Source organism: Dermochelys coriacea, chromosome 11, assembly GCF_009764565.3.
Source record: "Dermochelys coriacea isolate rDerCor1 chromosome 11, rDerCor1.pri.v4, whole genome shotgun sequence".
In the NCBI taxonomy this organism is placed as follows: domain Eukaryota; kingdom Metazoa; phylum Chordata; order Testudines; family Dermochelyidae; genus Dermochelys; species Dermochelys coriacea.
In genome coordinates, this window is record NC_050078.2 from 4,728,551 (window position 1) to 4,745,493 (window position 16,943).

The following is a 16,943-nucleotide window of genomic DNA, read 5'->3' on the forward strand; positions in this document are numbered from 1 at the left end:
TCCCAAACCCTGCAAATCTCCCCCCCAAATTTCACAGATTCTGGGGCCGGGGTGGAGATTCAGCAAAAGTTAACAACATTTCTAGCAGAGTTCTACTGGTTCTAGTCTCAATTATTTCTTCTAGCGTCTTAATGATTTTAACTAGCTGCTCAGAATTCCCAATTTCTTAGTATTTTGTTGGTATTTAGATGCCTAGAAATGACTGCAATAGTCCAGATATGGTCTCATCACAGATTTATAGTAAAACGAGATTATCTCCTTGCTCTGTGTCCTGATGTCTCTGTGTCCAACCCAAAATCACGCTGGCCTCTTTTCCTGCCTTATCATACTGCAAACTCATATGTAATTTGCTTTGTTGTGAAACTTCATTAATTAATGTTTGCAAACAATGGATTTAGAGACTCTCTGAAGAAAGGCATTATATAAGGTCAAAACGTTACCTCATATGCATCCTTGATACATGGAAAGGCTACGCCAACCTGAGGATTAGATCTTCTGTCATAAGCATAACGCACTATGGCCACCACATCCAACTCATCCAAAGCATGAATCAGGGCAGAAAGAGCAACTGCTGCAGCCTGTCAAGAAAGAGCTGCAAGTTCATACAAGCCCTCGTTAAAAGCTATTCAGACCAACGTTCACACTGAATCCAAAAGCACTGGTGAGGATGTCTCCACTTTTAGTCAGCAGCTTGACTTAAACACCACCTTTTACCTCCAGAAGACACAGCAATAGGCACAGTTCAAATCTGGTCACGACAGTGGATATATTAAAAAGTAGGGACTATCTTTAGATCCTGTACATATCACCATTTCAAACAAACATGAATGGGTGAAATTGCAGGATAGAAAGGAAAGAAGAAATGGTACTTTCAGGGCTTTGTTTTTGAAGTTTCTATTTTCTTGAATGTTGAGAGTAGATTTCATTTTAAATGCGAGAGAAACTGAGTGCAGGAGCATTACATAGTCACCAGTGAACAAAAGGTTAAACCTCAAGTCAGGTTCCCTGTCCCTGGCACAGATGTTCAGAGGGAGGACTATAAAATGGCTGCTACGAAGTAATAAGGCTTGTTTGAACCCCAAGTTGGAGAGTTTTGGCTCCTTTTCTGGTTATAGTAATTTATTTTTCCTTTTTTCCCTCATAATCATTAGCCCTTGAAGGGAAAGAATCCTTGCTGACTGCCTCTGTATTTTTTCTGCTGAATCTTACATCAGCTTGCAACATTTCAAACTTTGAAAAAAAATATAAACCACACTTTGCATTCCATGAGACAGTCTGAGATGCAATGATCCACATAAAATCAAGCCATCATTTACAAACACTTGTAGCCTTCCCAGGTATAAGTAACAACAGTGAAACTTACAAATTTCTCATTTCTGATTGGACACATGATATTCAATTTGGGCTCAATTCAGCTTCCATTGACCTCTATGAGAGCTGGATCTGGACCTTTGTAAGTTGCACAGTGAAGAATGTATTTGTTTTTAGTAACACCAAAGCACCCCTACACCATCATTACTGCTAGACTCATTACCATTAATTCACAGTGAGCCCCCACTCAACTTAAAATTAATTTATCTCACCTCATCATCTTTCGCTGCGAAGACCTCAGAACCTGGTTGCCCATGTAGTGATGCCTCTGGATCTATAAATTAAAGTTTCTAAAATGATTAGTTTTGATCTAAAACAAATATCATTTTAATTGTATCAACTAATTAATTCTACACCTAGAAGAAACAAACATAATACCCACATGTAAGGTCAGAGCATTTAATTACTATGTACGGTAGATATAAAACTTATACGTTGCTCTGTTTCCATTTACCACACAACGTGGAACACAACTCATATTTGCAGTATTCATCAGAGAACTGCCATCCTATCAAATGATGTTTGGAAGGTGCTGCACTAGCCTTATTAGTCGGTATGGAGAGTGGCAGTGGTTGCCAAAGGGACAGATAGGATTCAGAATCCATATTTTGCTTTTACAACCTGGCAAAATTCTCAGATCTGAGATCAGACTTGGACTAACAAATTCCAGGATATGTGGTAGCCATTGCTAGGTATGAATGGGCAATAAAGAAATGAAATACTGGGCTCATGGAACAGTTGTCTTGGGGTGAATAGTTCTACATGTTATTTAATACTATTTAGAAAGTTACAGTCAAAATTAAAGCATGCCTGGTACTGGTTCTCTTCAGTATGTTAAAAATCTTTGAACAATAAGGATACTAAGGCTCCTGGATGTAGATTTGGAGGCAGATTGTTCAGCAGCTGTAAACTGTCGTAACCCCATTTAAGTCAATGACAATTTATGCCAGATGAGAATCTGACCTTCAGAAATCAGCACCATTCCTGAAGTTCTTGAAGTCAACCTGTTGTACCAACTATTATTCCTTCCTATTGTCTTTAGGAGCTGAAATACTATGGTATCGAGCATCACATATACCTAGATATATATGTCACTGCATTTTCTTGGTTTGCCAACTAACATCTCCTTTCTGTATTTTAAAGTCTTCTATGATTTCTTGATTACATAGTATTGCTTATAAATTAAAAATCAAAGTTTAAAAAACAGTAATAAGAAGATGCTTTATGATCTTCTTTCCTGAAGGATGCGAATGACTGAAAAAGCTGCTTTGGTACGTTGAGAAAATGATATAAGGTGGGTTTATTCCCTCTTTAATCCTGTATTTGGAACTGCTCTAGTTTCTCTGGTTAATATGCTGCATGCAGTATGCTGCACTGGAAAAGGACGGGAGGAGCAGACCCAATGGCTGAGGAGGAGGAGCCACCTGTCTCAAGGCAGGGAAAGTTCACGGCCACCGCACCCAAGGAGCAGCAGAGTAGGGTGGTGGAAGCAGGGACTCCTTCTGAGAGGGCGGAAGCACCCATCCGCCAGTGTGACACGATGTCCCAGGAGGTGATGCTGCCTGCGGAACCCGCATCTAAGACGTTACAGAAAGGTTACTGAGGCTCAGCTATCCCTCTGACCACTACCCCCACACTGCTCATTCATGTGGGCACCAAATAATTTCTGTCAGGTCTGACCATGAGAAGGATCAGCAGTGACTACAGGACTCTCAGAGTGAAGGTGAAGCAGTCAGGGGTGCAGGCTGTGTTCTTGTACATCTCCTGGCTGAGGTAAGGGATATGTGTATTCTGGAAATGAATGCATGGCTGCACAGACAGTGTGATGGAAGGCTTTGGCTTTCTTGATCATAACATGCTCTTCTGGAAGGATGACTGCTGGGAAGAGATGGGACCCATCTGACCAAGAAGAGGAAAAGCATCTTTACACAACAACTCATCAACTTAACGAGGAGGGCTTTAAACTAGGTTCAAAAGGGGCAGATGACAAAAGCCCACAAGTAGGTATAAAGAAAGGTACTTCAACAGAGGGCTAAATGTTGGGATGGAATGGAAAATTACAAGAGGGTCGCAGGAGCAAAAGAGGGCATATGCCTTTATATGTCTATACACAAATCCAAGGAGTATGGGGAACAAATTGGAAGAACTGGAAGTATTAGTCTATAAGCTGAATTATGACTTATTTGGCATCACAGAGATTTGGTGGATAAGTTCATGACTCATATATTGGAATAGATGGGCATAGCTTGTTTTGCATTATACATCAAGAATATATACACATGTTCTGAGGTCCAGGAGGAGGGAGAGGCAGACCAGCTGAAACTCTCTGAGTGAAGATAAGGGAGGAGCGGGGGAACAGGAGGCAGTGTCATGGTCCATTATAGACCACCAAATCAGGAGGAGATGGTAGATGAGGCCTTTCTAGAACAAATAAGGGACTTAGCTACTCAGAATCTTGAATGGACTCAGAACGGGATAAGCAACTAATGTAGTTCTGTGAAGAGCTAGCGCAGTGTGTTCTCACTGGTCTGTTTTGCTTAGTAGAAAGCAGCTTTCTAAAGCAGAAGCCTTACTTTCTGGGTGCCCACATGATCAGACCGTGTTATAATAATCAGTCTGGAGGTGATTAAGGGATGGGCTGTTGTAACTAAAGTCTCATGTGAAAGGAACTGGCACAAACTCCTGTCTAGTCAAAGATGTTTTGGGCCACTGCTGTTATAAAAGACTTCATGGACACATCTAGCAAATTGAGGCTGTGCACCTGTGGACAATAGAGGATGCTTGCAGCGTCTGACAGCTTTCTATGTATTGCCCTCTGCTGACCAGCATCACCTCTGTTTTTCCTGGTGATGGCTAATGATCTTCTGCTTTTCATCCAGGTCCCTATTTTGTCAAGGCAACTGTAACATCTGGGAGACTTGGACAAGATAGAGAAGTAGATTTGGGAGCATCAGCATAATGCTAGCACTGAGGCTCAGTATCTTATGATCACCCCAATGACTTCACCAGGGATAGTGAATAAAAGAAGCAACCTGACTGAGCCCTGTGAGACTCCAGGAGGATGCGTAGATGCCCATAACCACTATCAGGGATCTCCTGGAAAGGGAAGAGTAGTACCAGCTTAAAATTCGTGCTTTCATGTATATGCATATGCGTATATTCCACTTTTTAGAACATGAGACAAGATATCTCGTTGTCCAGGACTTCCCAAATGATTAAATTCCTGCTTTCCTAGCTGATTGTCGAAGTTGTAGATAGCAGGAAGGCAAAGTGTTTGGTTTCTTACTGAGATAGGTAATGTCTCATTTTAGCCTTGTAAGGCTCCAAGATGCCATGGTGATGAATGGCAAAATGAATACTGTCCAATAAAAAGAGTAGAATATATCCACAACACTCTTAATGTCTCTCTATAGTGTATGTATCTACTTTTAAAGATATATAATAATCTTCCTACACTTACTGCTCTGAGCCCTAATTTTGTGAACCAATCACTACATTTAATTTTTATACTTTAATGAAAACAAGAGGAAAACCACAGTTCATAACTAATCCTAAAAGCATTAGAATTAAGACACTTAGCTTCTAAGAGGTTTCAGAGTAGCAGCGTGTTTAGTCTGTATTCGCAAAAAAAGAATGAATGAATGTGATGAATGAATTATGCCATCCGATGACGTGAGCTGTAGCTCACGAAAGCTTATACTCAAATAAATTTGTTAGTCTCTAAGGTGCCACAAGTACTCCTTTTCTTTTTTTAGCTTCTAAGAGTTCTCAAACATTGGTGAGCTTTACTGGTAGTATGGTGAAATGAACACACAGACTGGGACAAAGCCAGAGGATTTTGTGCAGGGAACTATCCAGGGACTGGGGAAGGAGGAATCCACTACCTTGCCACTGGCAGAGGGTGGGGCAATTTCTGAAGCTTCTTCTTCAACTACTACTTCAGCTCCTGGGCTAAAATAGGGATTGCAATACCTCCGCCACCCTACGTGAGGATTTGTGACCACTGGCTCTGTATAATCAGGAGCCAGAGGCCACACCGATGAACCTTGCTCAGATGCCCCCTTTATAGTGACCTATGTGGAGTCCAGATCACTGGACACAGCAAATGTGAACTGTCCCTGCACATTCTAATAACAACCACCCACACACCTGCACCTGTTCACTGGAGCATAACACAGCATCATTGTTCCTGATGACTCTGACCTGTATTCAACAGTTATCCAGTAATTGAGTGGGAAGAAGTTCAATACTGCACCTGAGATGATCTGCTGAATCCGAGTACAGAAAAACACTTGCTTCGGTTTTGTATTCATTTGCTCCTCATCTACTTTAGAGAAAGGAACTATATCGCTCCCATAGCGGAACCCTGGAGAACAAGAGATGAGCATCTGATAAGCATAAGGGCCTACATTTCTTACACTGAAATAGCACTCTGCATATTTTAACAACACATGCATGCCCCACAGCTATATCCTAAACGATTAACTTTGTAATTTACATCAAAATTACTTTCTCTTGTTAACAACATAATCACACACTCCATAGACACAATTTGCAAATCACAAAAAACAGTTACACTCCTTGTGCATCATTTTACATAATGTACCTACTTTTGCAGATATCAGGAAAGAAAAAAAATATTTACTTATCACACTGCCCAACACCTTATACTCACAAAACAATACTCAGTGAAAAGAGCATGAGCACTCCTTGCAAATAAAAATAGCAAAAACATAACACAATCAGCAGGAGACTCAAAGAAGGAATCCACAAAAATTCAGAGAACCAAGTGCCATTAAAATGGATATTAAAGAACTACTGATGCCTCATGGAAAAGCAAAAACCTTTCTATAAAGAGACTAGTTGATCTAGTGTTTATTTCTGTATTTGGCTTCCTTGCTTGTTATTACTAGGGATATTTGCATGAAATCAGGATCTTTGTTTCTCAGGAGTATCACCTGTTCTTGCTGCTTATCCCCAATCTGATGTTACAATATTCTGCTTGCAATATCACAATTAGCTTCTTGTTTAGCTGATTATGCTGTCAGAGCCTGAGGATGATGTCTTCAGGTGGGGAATAAACACCAGAAGCAATGAACACCCCAAAATGAAGAACTTGTTTGCATGTACACTTCCTTAGGAATTTGAAAAGAAAATGAAAAAGCAAAACTCAAAAAACACACTCAATGTGCAGAATACTCTGTAAACAAGAACGTTCTTCAACAATATCTATGAAACATCAGGAGCTCTTTAACTGGAGTGAATGTCAGGCCACTGGGTGAAGTCATCTTTGGTCTCTTTAGTTTACTTTGATACTGGAATCAAAAGTAAGTTGTAACTATTTACTACTGCTTTTCTCTGAAGAAAGTATCTGACAGCATTCACAGATCAGGACTCAGCAGAAGGAGGTCAGGAATGCTCAAAGATTTCTAGAATGTTCTGACCCTGCTTGAGGAAGCAGGCAGCAGCTTTGGTGTGAGGAAGGATCAAGAGTGTTTTAATATATTGTAAACACATCGTAGCCTTGTACCAACATTTTAAACTTCTAGCCTCTTTTTAAAATATGCTGCAGCTCAACCACAACATGTGGGTGTGTGCAGGAATTGCTCGCTAAAATCCCTTGTTATGATGGAGGTCAGATTAGATTAGCATAATGGTCAGTTTGGCCTTAAAGTCTACTATCAAATCCCAAAATATAAAAACTTTCCAGAGGTGAGTAGTTTAGATCCAAGGACAGTGCCATCTTAGAGAACAACTACTAGCAGGCAAATAAATGTACCCCCCACTCTACTAAGTCTACATGGATAGATCCCTATTTAAGACCCAACCCTGCTCTCACTGAAGACATGGCAAATTATAAACTCATCTGAAACATTTAAGCATACTGAAGGAAATAGAAAGTGTCCCCAAATTAACTGGAGTGAGGGCAATATTTAGCAGGAAAAGATGCTGTGGAATTCGAAGAGAACCCTACCTAAAATCTACCCTATAATATAAGCAGATTTTTTTAAGTATGAAATGATGAACATGCACAGAACCCATAAATTAACATTACTTACTAGCTTTTTTCCTAACTACATCATCTTGCTTAAAGAGGACACAGTTAACTAAAATCACACAGATGTATGAACATTTTTAACCTACTACACCGGACCCTCGCTAGAACGTGGGATTTGGGATCTATGCCAAGTACCGCACTATAACAGGGACCGCGCTAAAATGCAATTACTGTATACAGTAAATGATCACATCCATAAAGTATAGAAAACTTAGAAAATAAACTCCTACTGAAGGAAACAATACACGAGAAAAAAAAAGTTTTGCTTTATTCGAGATTTAAAGTAGACATTACAATAAACTATCTAGTTTTTCTTTAAAAAGTAGGTGTGTTGCTTTTGCTTCTTGCCGCTGTGCGCTTCTGCTTAGCAAACTGCAAAAGGCTAGTAGCTGCATTCATTTTTATAGGTTCAACGTCTTGCGTCTCAAACCACCTCAAAGCAGTCTCTAAGCCGGCTACGGTCACGTTGACGTTGGAACGACGTCCAATTCATCTTCCTCTTCTTCTCCATGGCGAAGGCCAATTCTTCAGCTTCTGGACTGCTGTTTGGTCATACTGCCTGAAGAATTGGTCATTTGTTAGGACTTTCAGCAACTGGACAAATTCTTCTGCTTCATCGGCGCCTCTTATCCGGGACACGATATTTTGTGGCAGAACAGTTACCCCGAGCCTGGACAGTTGCTGTCACAGCTCCTGCATCCACTCCATGTCTGTCTTCCAACTTCCTCCTCTGTAAATCCCTCAAAGTCGAATTCCTTGTCAGACTGCGATCAGCTTTCTTCATTTTCTTCAAGGAGCGGGTGGCCAAACGACTCTTTCAGTCCCACCATCCAACAGCGGGTTTATCGTTTCAGGGCGTAATAAATTCCAGGAATCGCCGCCAATGTAGAAGAAGTCTTTTATAGTCAACTTCTTCAGAAAATCGGTGACAGACAACTTGCTTTCTATCATTTGTCGTACCATGCTCCCGTCGATAGGCTGCTTAAAAATGGCGATAACACCTTGATCAAGCGGCTGGATTTTGGAAGTCGTGTTTTTAGGTAAGTATTCAACCCATATTTTACCGCCACCGGTTCTGAGTCTTTCGCCGGAGATGCACTGGACAGTTGTCTAGTAAAAGAACGGTCTTCTCTTCTAAGCGTTTTACCCACAAATGCTTTCGCACAGAAGGGACAAATTCGGTGAAGAACCATTGTTCAAAATCTCTCGCCATCCAGGAATTTTTGGAGTTCTTGTATGAAACGGCAGGCATTCACATTTACCTGATGAAAGCACCGAGGCATGCGAGGACTTTCCAATGCACAATGGTTTTAATTTATGCTTGCCTGTTGCATTCACACAAAACATGAAGTAAGGCAATCTTTTGCCTGTTTATATCCTTCTTTCTTACGTTCATCTGTTCTGACAGCCAGGGTTTTATCGGGAAACATTTATAATAAATTCCTGTTTCGTCTGCATTGTAAACCTGTTCCACCAGAGTAACCCTCTGCCTGTAACATTTCCCTCAGCTTTGCATGGTATGATTGCGCGTTGTCGTCATCAGAGTGTTTTTCTCCCAAAACTGCAATCTGAGAGATTCTGTGTCTTTTCTGAAATCACCATAGCCAACCTGAACTCGCCTTAAAATTGCTGAATTTGCCATTAAGTTCCCGGTCGAATTTTTCCGCTTGCATGGCTATAAGCGGACCAGAGATCGGAATGCCTTTCTGCTGTTCTTTCACAAACCACATGTACACCACAGAATCAAGCACAGCATCATTCACTAAATGGGCTCGTTTTCTTTGAAGGCCATGCTCTTCATCCAGGTTATGAATGTAATTTCCAAGCTTGTCAGCATTCTTTAGCCATCCATGAAAGGTGGACTCGTTAATGCCAATATCGCAGTTAATCTTTGCCTGAGTTTCGCCATTTCTAAGTCGTTCGAGAGCGTCCAATTTCTCCTGTATCAAGTAAGCCTTCCTTTTGCCTGACATTTTTGACATCCTTCTAAAGATAAATACAGTATTGTACCTGTAAATTATTATTACATTACAGTTGTATGGCGTTCTAGGCCTACAGCAATTGTCTTAGGGCTTGTCTACACTACAGCGGGGGTCGATCTAAGATACGCAACTTCAGCTACATGAATAACTGATGCTCCCCGTCGACTGCGCTTGCGCTCCTCATTCTAGTGGCGTAGTAGAGTTGACAGGAGAGCGCTCAGAGGTCGATTTATCGTGTCTATACTCAAAAAAAATTGTACTGTACTGTCCTTAAATTTGGGATCCATGGCCGCGAGCATGATATATCCGAATTTGCATTATATAGACACGCATTCTAGCGAGGGTCCGGTGTATTGTTACAAACAACACCTAAGATTACGACAATTAAAGGAGTTGAGAAAAAAAATATTTCTATTTTTTCATTTTACTTGGTGCACTTGACCTTCTGTAGTCATATGTACCGTCTCCCCTGTATAATTATTCTATTTCCCCCATTTGTGTAAGACTTTTAAATAGCACCAAGAGAAAGAAACATTTTTTAAAATAGCAAAATGTGACTGCGTACCCTCAAAAATGTACAGAGGTGTGTCCACATAGCAACTATACACCCATGGCTGGCCGGTGCCAGCCGACTTGGGCTTGTGGCTCTGTTTCATTGCTGTGTAGGCTTCCAGCCTCAGGCTGGAGCCCAAGCTCTGGGATCCTCCCATCTCACAGGGTCCTAGAGCCCAGCCTCCGGAAGTCTACACAGCAATGAAACAGCCCCACAAGCCCAAGCCAGCTGGCACGGGCCAGCTCCGGGTTTTTCTTTGCTGGGTAGACATACCCAGGGAGACTGAGAAGCAGATATAGCACTTGAAACAATTTTTAACTCAAATTTTTAAAAATGGACTGTATTTCAAGTTGACGATGTGCCTTTATTCATCTAAGAAATTGAATTCTTTGCATTCAAAGAGAAACTAAACTGTGCAAAACACAAATTTGCATGCTGTGAGTACTGTCCTGCATTCTGTCACTGTGGCACCTCAAACCTCCTTTTAGTCTAAATGGTAAAGCTAATTCTCAAACTTTTTCATGGTGAGAACCACATCTAACAGAGAGATTATACCCTAAACACCCCCTTCTTTTCATCATCACAGAGACCACAGCATTCACAATTGTATAATATTCTTGTGGCACATACTTTCCTACTGATATAGCAGTTGCTTGCATGGAAAAGTATTTGATATATTTTTAGATATATTTTGATGCAATTTAACACCTGGAAACAAAAAAAGTCAGCACCCTCCACCAGCCCATCCACCATAGAGCACAAGTGCTCCACAGAGCACAGCTTGGGAACTGACACTGCCTTCTAGTTCCTATCTGGCATATTATTAATATTGCAACATTAGAGTCCCGTGAAATTCTTTTTATTTTTTATAATTTTGGGGTGGGAGGTTATTTTGTGTTATACATTTTATCCACACAGGGGATGGATGGGGAGTGAAGAGGGTTCAGGGAATTCTGGGGCGAGGTGGGGATTGGAGAGTGAGCCCACCCCTCACACACCCTGCAGTGGTGGCTCTGGTCCTGCAGGGCTGGGCCTGGCTTCCTGCTCTGGGTATTTGGACCTGGCGCACAGGGTCAAAGCACTGCTTGGGTTTGGCCCAGCAACCCCTCCATCCATCATACGTTGATCATGATGAAGTGGCAGTGCGACTAGTGCACCAGGAGCCAACAACTGCAGGATGAGGTTTTTTTGTTTTATTTTGCTGTATTCATTTTTGTTATTGTTTATTTTGTATTATTTGTCTTTGTAAAAATATGCAGCTCTAGCTACAGTGGCAACAACATGAATTTTACAGATATACAAGCTCCCTACACCCAAGAGTTTACAATCTAAGGCCACAGTTGGACTTCTAAATCTGTTTTTAGGCACCTAAGGGTGGGATTTTCAAATACATTTAAGTGATTTAGGAGAACAAGTCCTAAAATTTAAGCCTAAATGTCTTAAGAGGGCACAGAGAGAATAACCCATACCTTGAACAAGATCATCTTTCTGAACTTCTGTTTCATCGTCATCATCCAAGCAATAGACAGTCTCTTTTTGCACATTCTTTTTTAAGGTCTTGGCATCCACAAGAGTCCAGGACTTTCTCACCTTCTCTTCTGTGAGCTTTGTGTCAACATTGAAAGAAAAGGAATATTTAAATCTTATTTGGGGCTGGTCCCCACCACAACATGAGAATAAAGTCCTAGAATAATCTTTCTTGACCAAGTGCTGGGTCATTTTACCAATAAACAGCATTTGCTGCTCTGACTATCACTAGTGCTCTACCTATATTGACAATTCTCATTTCAGATTAAACAAATGGCTCTCATTTCCCTCCAACCCTTGCTTGTCTTGCCTATTTAAATTGTAAACTCTTTGGGGTAGAGGCTGTCTCTTACTCTACCTTAGTACAGTGCCTAGCACAATACCATAATCAAATAATGAATAATAATAATATTATTATTATAAATGAGGAGAAACAGGAAGCTGGCAAGGGAAGCCTATAGTGATTAGACCTTACCCAAGCCTAATAAATCCACCTTCTAGACATCAAGCATATTACTAAATTAGAATCTTTCGCCTTGAAGCAACAGAATACTGAAGAGAATCCTATTTTTAGGTTCAGATGATGAACCAGTTAAACTCTATTTCACCAAAATCACCTCAGTATCACTGAACTACATGGCTGCCTAGCTACTATTTACATGATAGGCAGCTGTGGTGTTACATGTTTTCCTACTTTTAAAATGTTTTTCCTCTTATTGCTGTGTGAAAGACCCACACAAACAACAGGGGAAACAGACTGACTGAATAGTGAAACTGACTATATGTAAGGTCCTGCCAAATTGCACACAGCAAACACTGAAAAAGAGAGAAAATATTTTTACTAATCTTTTAAAGTTATTGTAATCTTACATGTGACTTGTAACAACAGGAAGTAAAACACTTATGCCCACAAATGTGATTTCAAATTGAGGGTATCCTTATTACTATTTCTAAAAAAAAGTACAATTTCCCCTGAGAAATAAGGAAAAAATTAAGCCTCATTCATTTCTGGGCATTTCAGAGACAGCCAGTTGGAGTGCTCCATGTGAATGCAGCACCCTAAGTCAGGTTTGTAAATTTTATACAATTAAATGTCACATTGTGGATAGGAATTACTTTCTCTTTCTGAATATTGTTAACTTTAATGCTTTAACACGCATGTCTAATATGGCAAAGTTATGGTTGCTGTGAGAACTATAACTTTAGATTTATTAACAAATTTAGATTTATTGGGTTTTGCGCATGTAAAATCTCACCATAATGTTTTCCTTCATCTAGCTTAAGGTATTTAATTTTCTTGTCTTTAAGGAAAAAATGAAGGTGCAGCTAACTATGCTCCTGCCAAAATATCCTTAAATATGTGATTTTAGTAACTTACTGATTTGTATGCCACAATCCTTATAGACAGATTAGAACCTATAGTTAGCTGGCAGGGCCAAGCCATAGGTCTTCTTTCGATTTTCTTAAACATTGAAAGCACGCTCCAGGCTCTCTCTAAATTAAAGAATCAAAAAAACAGAGATGAATTCTTTGATAAGGTAAAATAAAACAATCCAGAAAATGCAATCTCCTCAGAAAAGGGTGGAAGCCAACTGGTCTGGCTTGGATTGCACAAAGCACTAGAAAATAAACTACCATAGAACACTTCCTGTTATGATCATAGTAAGAAGGAGGGCAGAGAAGTGGACCCATAGTAGGTGTTTTCCATCTAAACATCTCTATGACTCTATGATATTAAGGATAAAGGCAGCATGTCAGTTCTTATGAGGAAGAAGAGATTACACAGTTGTTTAGGGACGCATTTTGCAGTTAGCTAACATTAACCCAATTTAAGTAATTAGCCAGCTGAACAGCCCAAATTACAAAAGACACCTCTCAGTGGTAAGATTTTTCCTGGGCTGGAGATGAAAAAATAAGAATCTTGTATCAATAACATTATTTTGTTTGTTTGGTATTTAACACTCCACCACATTTTTAATAAGTTGTTAATGAATACACATTCTTTTCGCAGCCTCAGTTAGGATAAAATCAGCTACTTTGAATATCTCTCAGCCAACAGCAGATAAAAAACCTCATAAGGCAAAAAAAGGTTTTTTTTAAATGACTGTACATTAAAATTACAAAACACAACATTGCATAAGGTGGCACAGCTCAAAGTCAGAACATGTTGAAAATTAAGATTGAACATATGGTCTTAACTCAGGGAATATTTATTAATTACATCTTTTGTATGATCACAAAGATGTGTCTTCACAACCAACAAGGCATGCTTTTACAGTGAGATAGTAGTTATCTTGCTGTAAAATCCTAGTGGAGACAAGGCTATGTAGTTTTTACAGCAATGTAGCTCAGAGAGGTTAACCACAGCTGGGGAGTATAATGTTGACCCGCACCTAGCCACAATGCAGTAAAAACTATCTGCATCTTGTCTCCATTAGGTTTTAACTACCTAACACATTAGTTATCCCACTGTAAAAAATACACCCTTTTGGCAATAAAAACATAGCCACAGTCGTATCAAATAATGCAAGATAATTCAATAGCATTTTGTACAACCTAGGTTACATGTGTATTTAAAAACCTGTGTCCATGTAATTAAAACTATATAATTCATGCCACTCAAGGGGCAAAGTTAAAGTAAAAAAACTCAATTTTAACTTGTACATTTCTTAACTTTTTAAATCTCAATTGTGCTACCTTAATTCTGTATTAACCGAGTTCTTTAGATTTAATTTCCTATGTTTTTTAGAAGAAATAGATTCCCAGTTCTCCCCAACAGTGAAGACCAAGTCTATAAGCAAATTTTGCCCTTGTAGACTTGCAGACAGCATAGTCCAATAGTTAACTGATTATAAATAATACACAACTCCATATCTACACACACAAGTGGACTTTGATTAACTTGCATTTTAACAAAGCCTAAGACAGCATAAATGTCTCTTGCCCTGTAGCCTGCCTTCTTGGTCCCACATTGTGTTTCTTGACTCCCCCCCACCCTCAGTTTAAACCAATATCAGACCTTAAAACCATATTACAAAATTCTACTTGCCCATCTGCTTGGATAAATTATTTATTTTTATAGGGGGAAAAATATTTTTGATCAGCAGCATAGTAAAAAGAGGGAAAGGAGATATTGTGTCTGGGTTAGTAAATTTTCATGACAGTTTTGCAAGGTTGCTTTATAAAAGCTGAATAAACTGATCTAAAGCTTCATATATTCTTAAACAACTTAAAGTGCACTCAAGCTTTAATCTGGTTAGCCAACCCCCACTTATCAAAGGTTCAGACCTCCCCTGAAACCAGGGAGTAAGCCGAGCTGTACTGCATTTATAGCCCAGGATAGGTAAGGTAGAGATAAAAGAGGCATTTATTATTTGTATACAATAACTCCTAGGAGCCCTAGTGAAGGAACAGGACCCCATTGGGCTAGCGTGCTATACAACACAGAACAGAAAGACAGTCCCTGCCCCAAAGAGTCTGTATAATCTACGTATAAGACAAGAGGCAGCACAACAGATGGCTTTAGACAGAATGGATATGCGTGGGGCAAGTCTGTGTTTGTCACAGCCAGAAAAAGGATGCTGCAGTAATTAAGAAGCGGGCCGATGAGAGCCTGCATCCAAGTTATAGCTGTGTGACTGAATAAGAAAGGCTACATGCTAAGAGGCGTTATGCAAAAAGAATCTGCAGGATTTAGATATTAGCCTGAGGTGAGGACTAGACAGAGAAGGTCCAAGTCAAAGTTGATGCCCAGGTTCAGGACTGAGTGACAGGCAGGATAGTGGTATTTCCACAGTGGACTGAGAAAGGAGGCTGGGGGAGGCTTTGGGGCTGGGGGAGACTTAGAACACCTGACAGTTTCATGCATGGTGGCTTATCCTAAGGATATCATGATCAAAATATATTGTTTGGTTTGGTTTTTGAGGTGCAGCAAAAAGCCTGTTTTTTATTGTCATCGAAAAATCTCAGGCTGCTTTGTAGTCAAATAGAAAATAAATATGTAGCAGGTCGGTGTTATATTTCCCTCACAATAAAAGGTCTAAATTTCCCTTCTCATATAACACACTCTAACCAGCCATGGAGGCAAGATGCGGAAACAATATATAATGGCTACAAAAGGAGAGATGGTACAAATGATAAGTTGGGCAGGATGAGGGGAGGAAGCTACCAATCTAAAACACCTGTCGGGGAGAAGTCTTGGGCATAGCAGCAACTGCAGTGTTTCTAAGATACACACACATTTTTTTATTGTTTCCACTGTGGAGACACCAAACCGTAAACAATCTTGCTATCCTCGCATTAGCAATTCTACTGAACAGTCCATTGTTAGACACAATAGCACAGCGAGTTTGCTAATAAGCCATGAGCTTCAAGAAGCAACCATCAGTCACAATCTTTCTGTGGAGTTTGATAAATTAGTTGATCTGCAACCAATCTGAGACCAGGAAACCAGGGCTACCATTATGTGCAAATGCTTACATGCACTGCACACACATTCTAAAATAGCATTCATCGTCTAAATACCTTATATTCAATATGTTTTTGAAGTCTCATTAGAGGATCACCATCCTTAAAAAAATTCTGAGAAACACAAGACAGAGGAAGAATAAGGGATACTTTCTATAAAGACAGACAGAGTACCCTATGAAGGAAAATTCGCTTTCCATTGTATCTTATAATTCTCTTATCTGTTCTTTGAATCAAAGAAGTTTGAAGTTGATTTAAAGGACCCAAATGTGTGGACAAATTACACAACTACAAAATGCCACCTCATTCCTTAAGCCTTTTGTGGATGAAATTCGAACTAAACTTCCAGCATCTGAAAGGGGAGTATTCAAGTTTACCTGAAAGTGTAAATTTCATCCAGGCCTCCTTCTTCCTCTAAAGCAAACATCAATTTTATCACCATACATATGCCTTCTTTCTGCTGTTCGGTTAAGCCCTTCCTTGGAAAAGGGTTCTGCACATATCAGAATGTCGACCATCGCCCGTATCCCCACTTCCATCTTCATCATACACTGGAAACGGCAAGCTAAGAATACAATTAAAAACAGTTAATTATTTTGTACTTAACTAAAACAACTAACTCATTTTGGAGATTAAAAAAAAGAGACAAAAATTGCATTTGGATTGACTCTTTCTTCAGCCTGATGCCCTTTCAAATGTCAGTTCTAAGCCCCAGCAAAAGCTACCCTCCCAATCCCTTAATTATAGCTGTGCTATTAGTCATTCCTGTAATAACTGTATTTGTATGAGATTTTAATAGCCTGTAATAGTGGTGAATCATGAATAAAATTGACATTTTCCTGTAGGTTACAATCTGGGTTAGAGTTTAACTAGCATCTTAGATGAAATGATATTTTGCTGTACCCCAAACAATGTCATTAAGTTATCTAAGAATAACAGAAGCCCATCTAGAAAAAGACCTGTGAGGTGATCTATTCCATCTCCC

The 16,943-nt window shown here is 39.8% G+C and overlaps 1 protein-coding gene across 1 annotated transcript in view; it reads right to left on the bottom strand.

Moving 5' to 3' along the window:
- Positions 1-16,943, bottom strand: part of XRCC5 (X-ray repair cross complementing 5) — a gene marked incomplete at its 5' end in the record, with an annotated part of 66,155 nt that overhangs the window by 43,270 nt on the left and 5,942 nt on the right. The window contains 10 exon segments of the mRNA XM_038421998.2: positions 441-578; positions 1,584-1,609; positions 1,612-1,645; positions 5,627-5,672; positions 5,674-5,737; positions 11,434-11,569; positions 12,870-12,968; positions 12,970-12,985; positions 16,336-16,456; positions 16,459-16,523. Coding sequence (XP_038277926.2) covers positions 441-578; positions 1,584-1,609; positions 1,612-1,645; positions 5,627-5,672; positions 5,674-5,737; positions 11,434-11,569; positions 12,870-12,968; positions 12,970-12,985; positions 16,336-16,456; positions 16,459-16,523 — 745 coding nt within the window.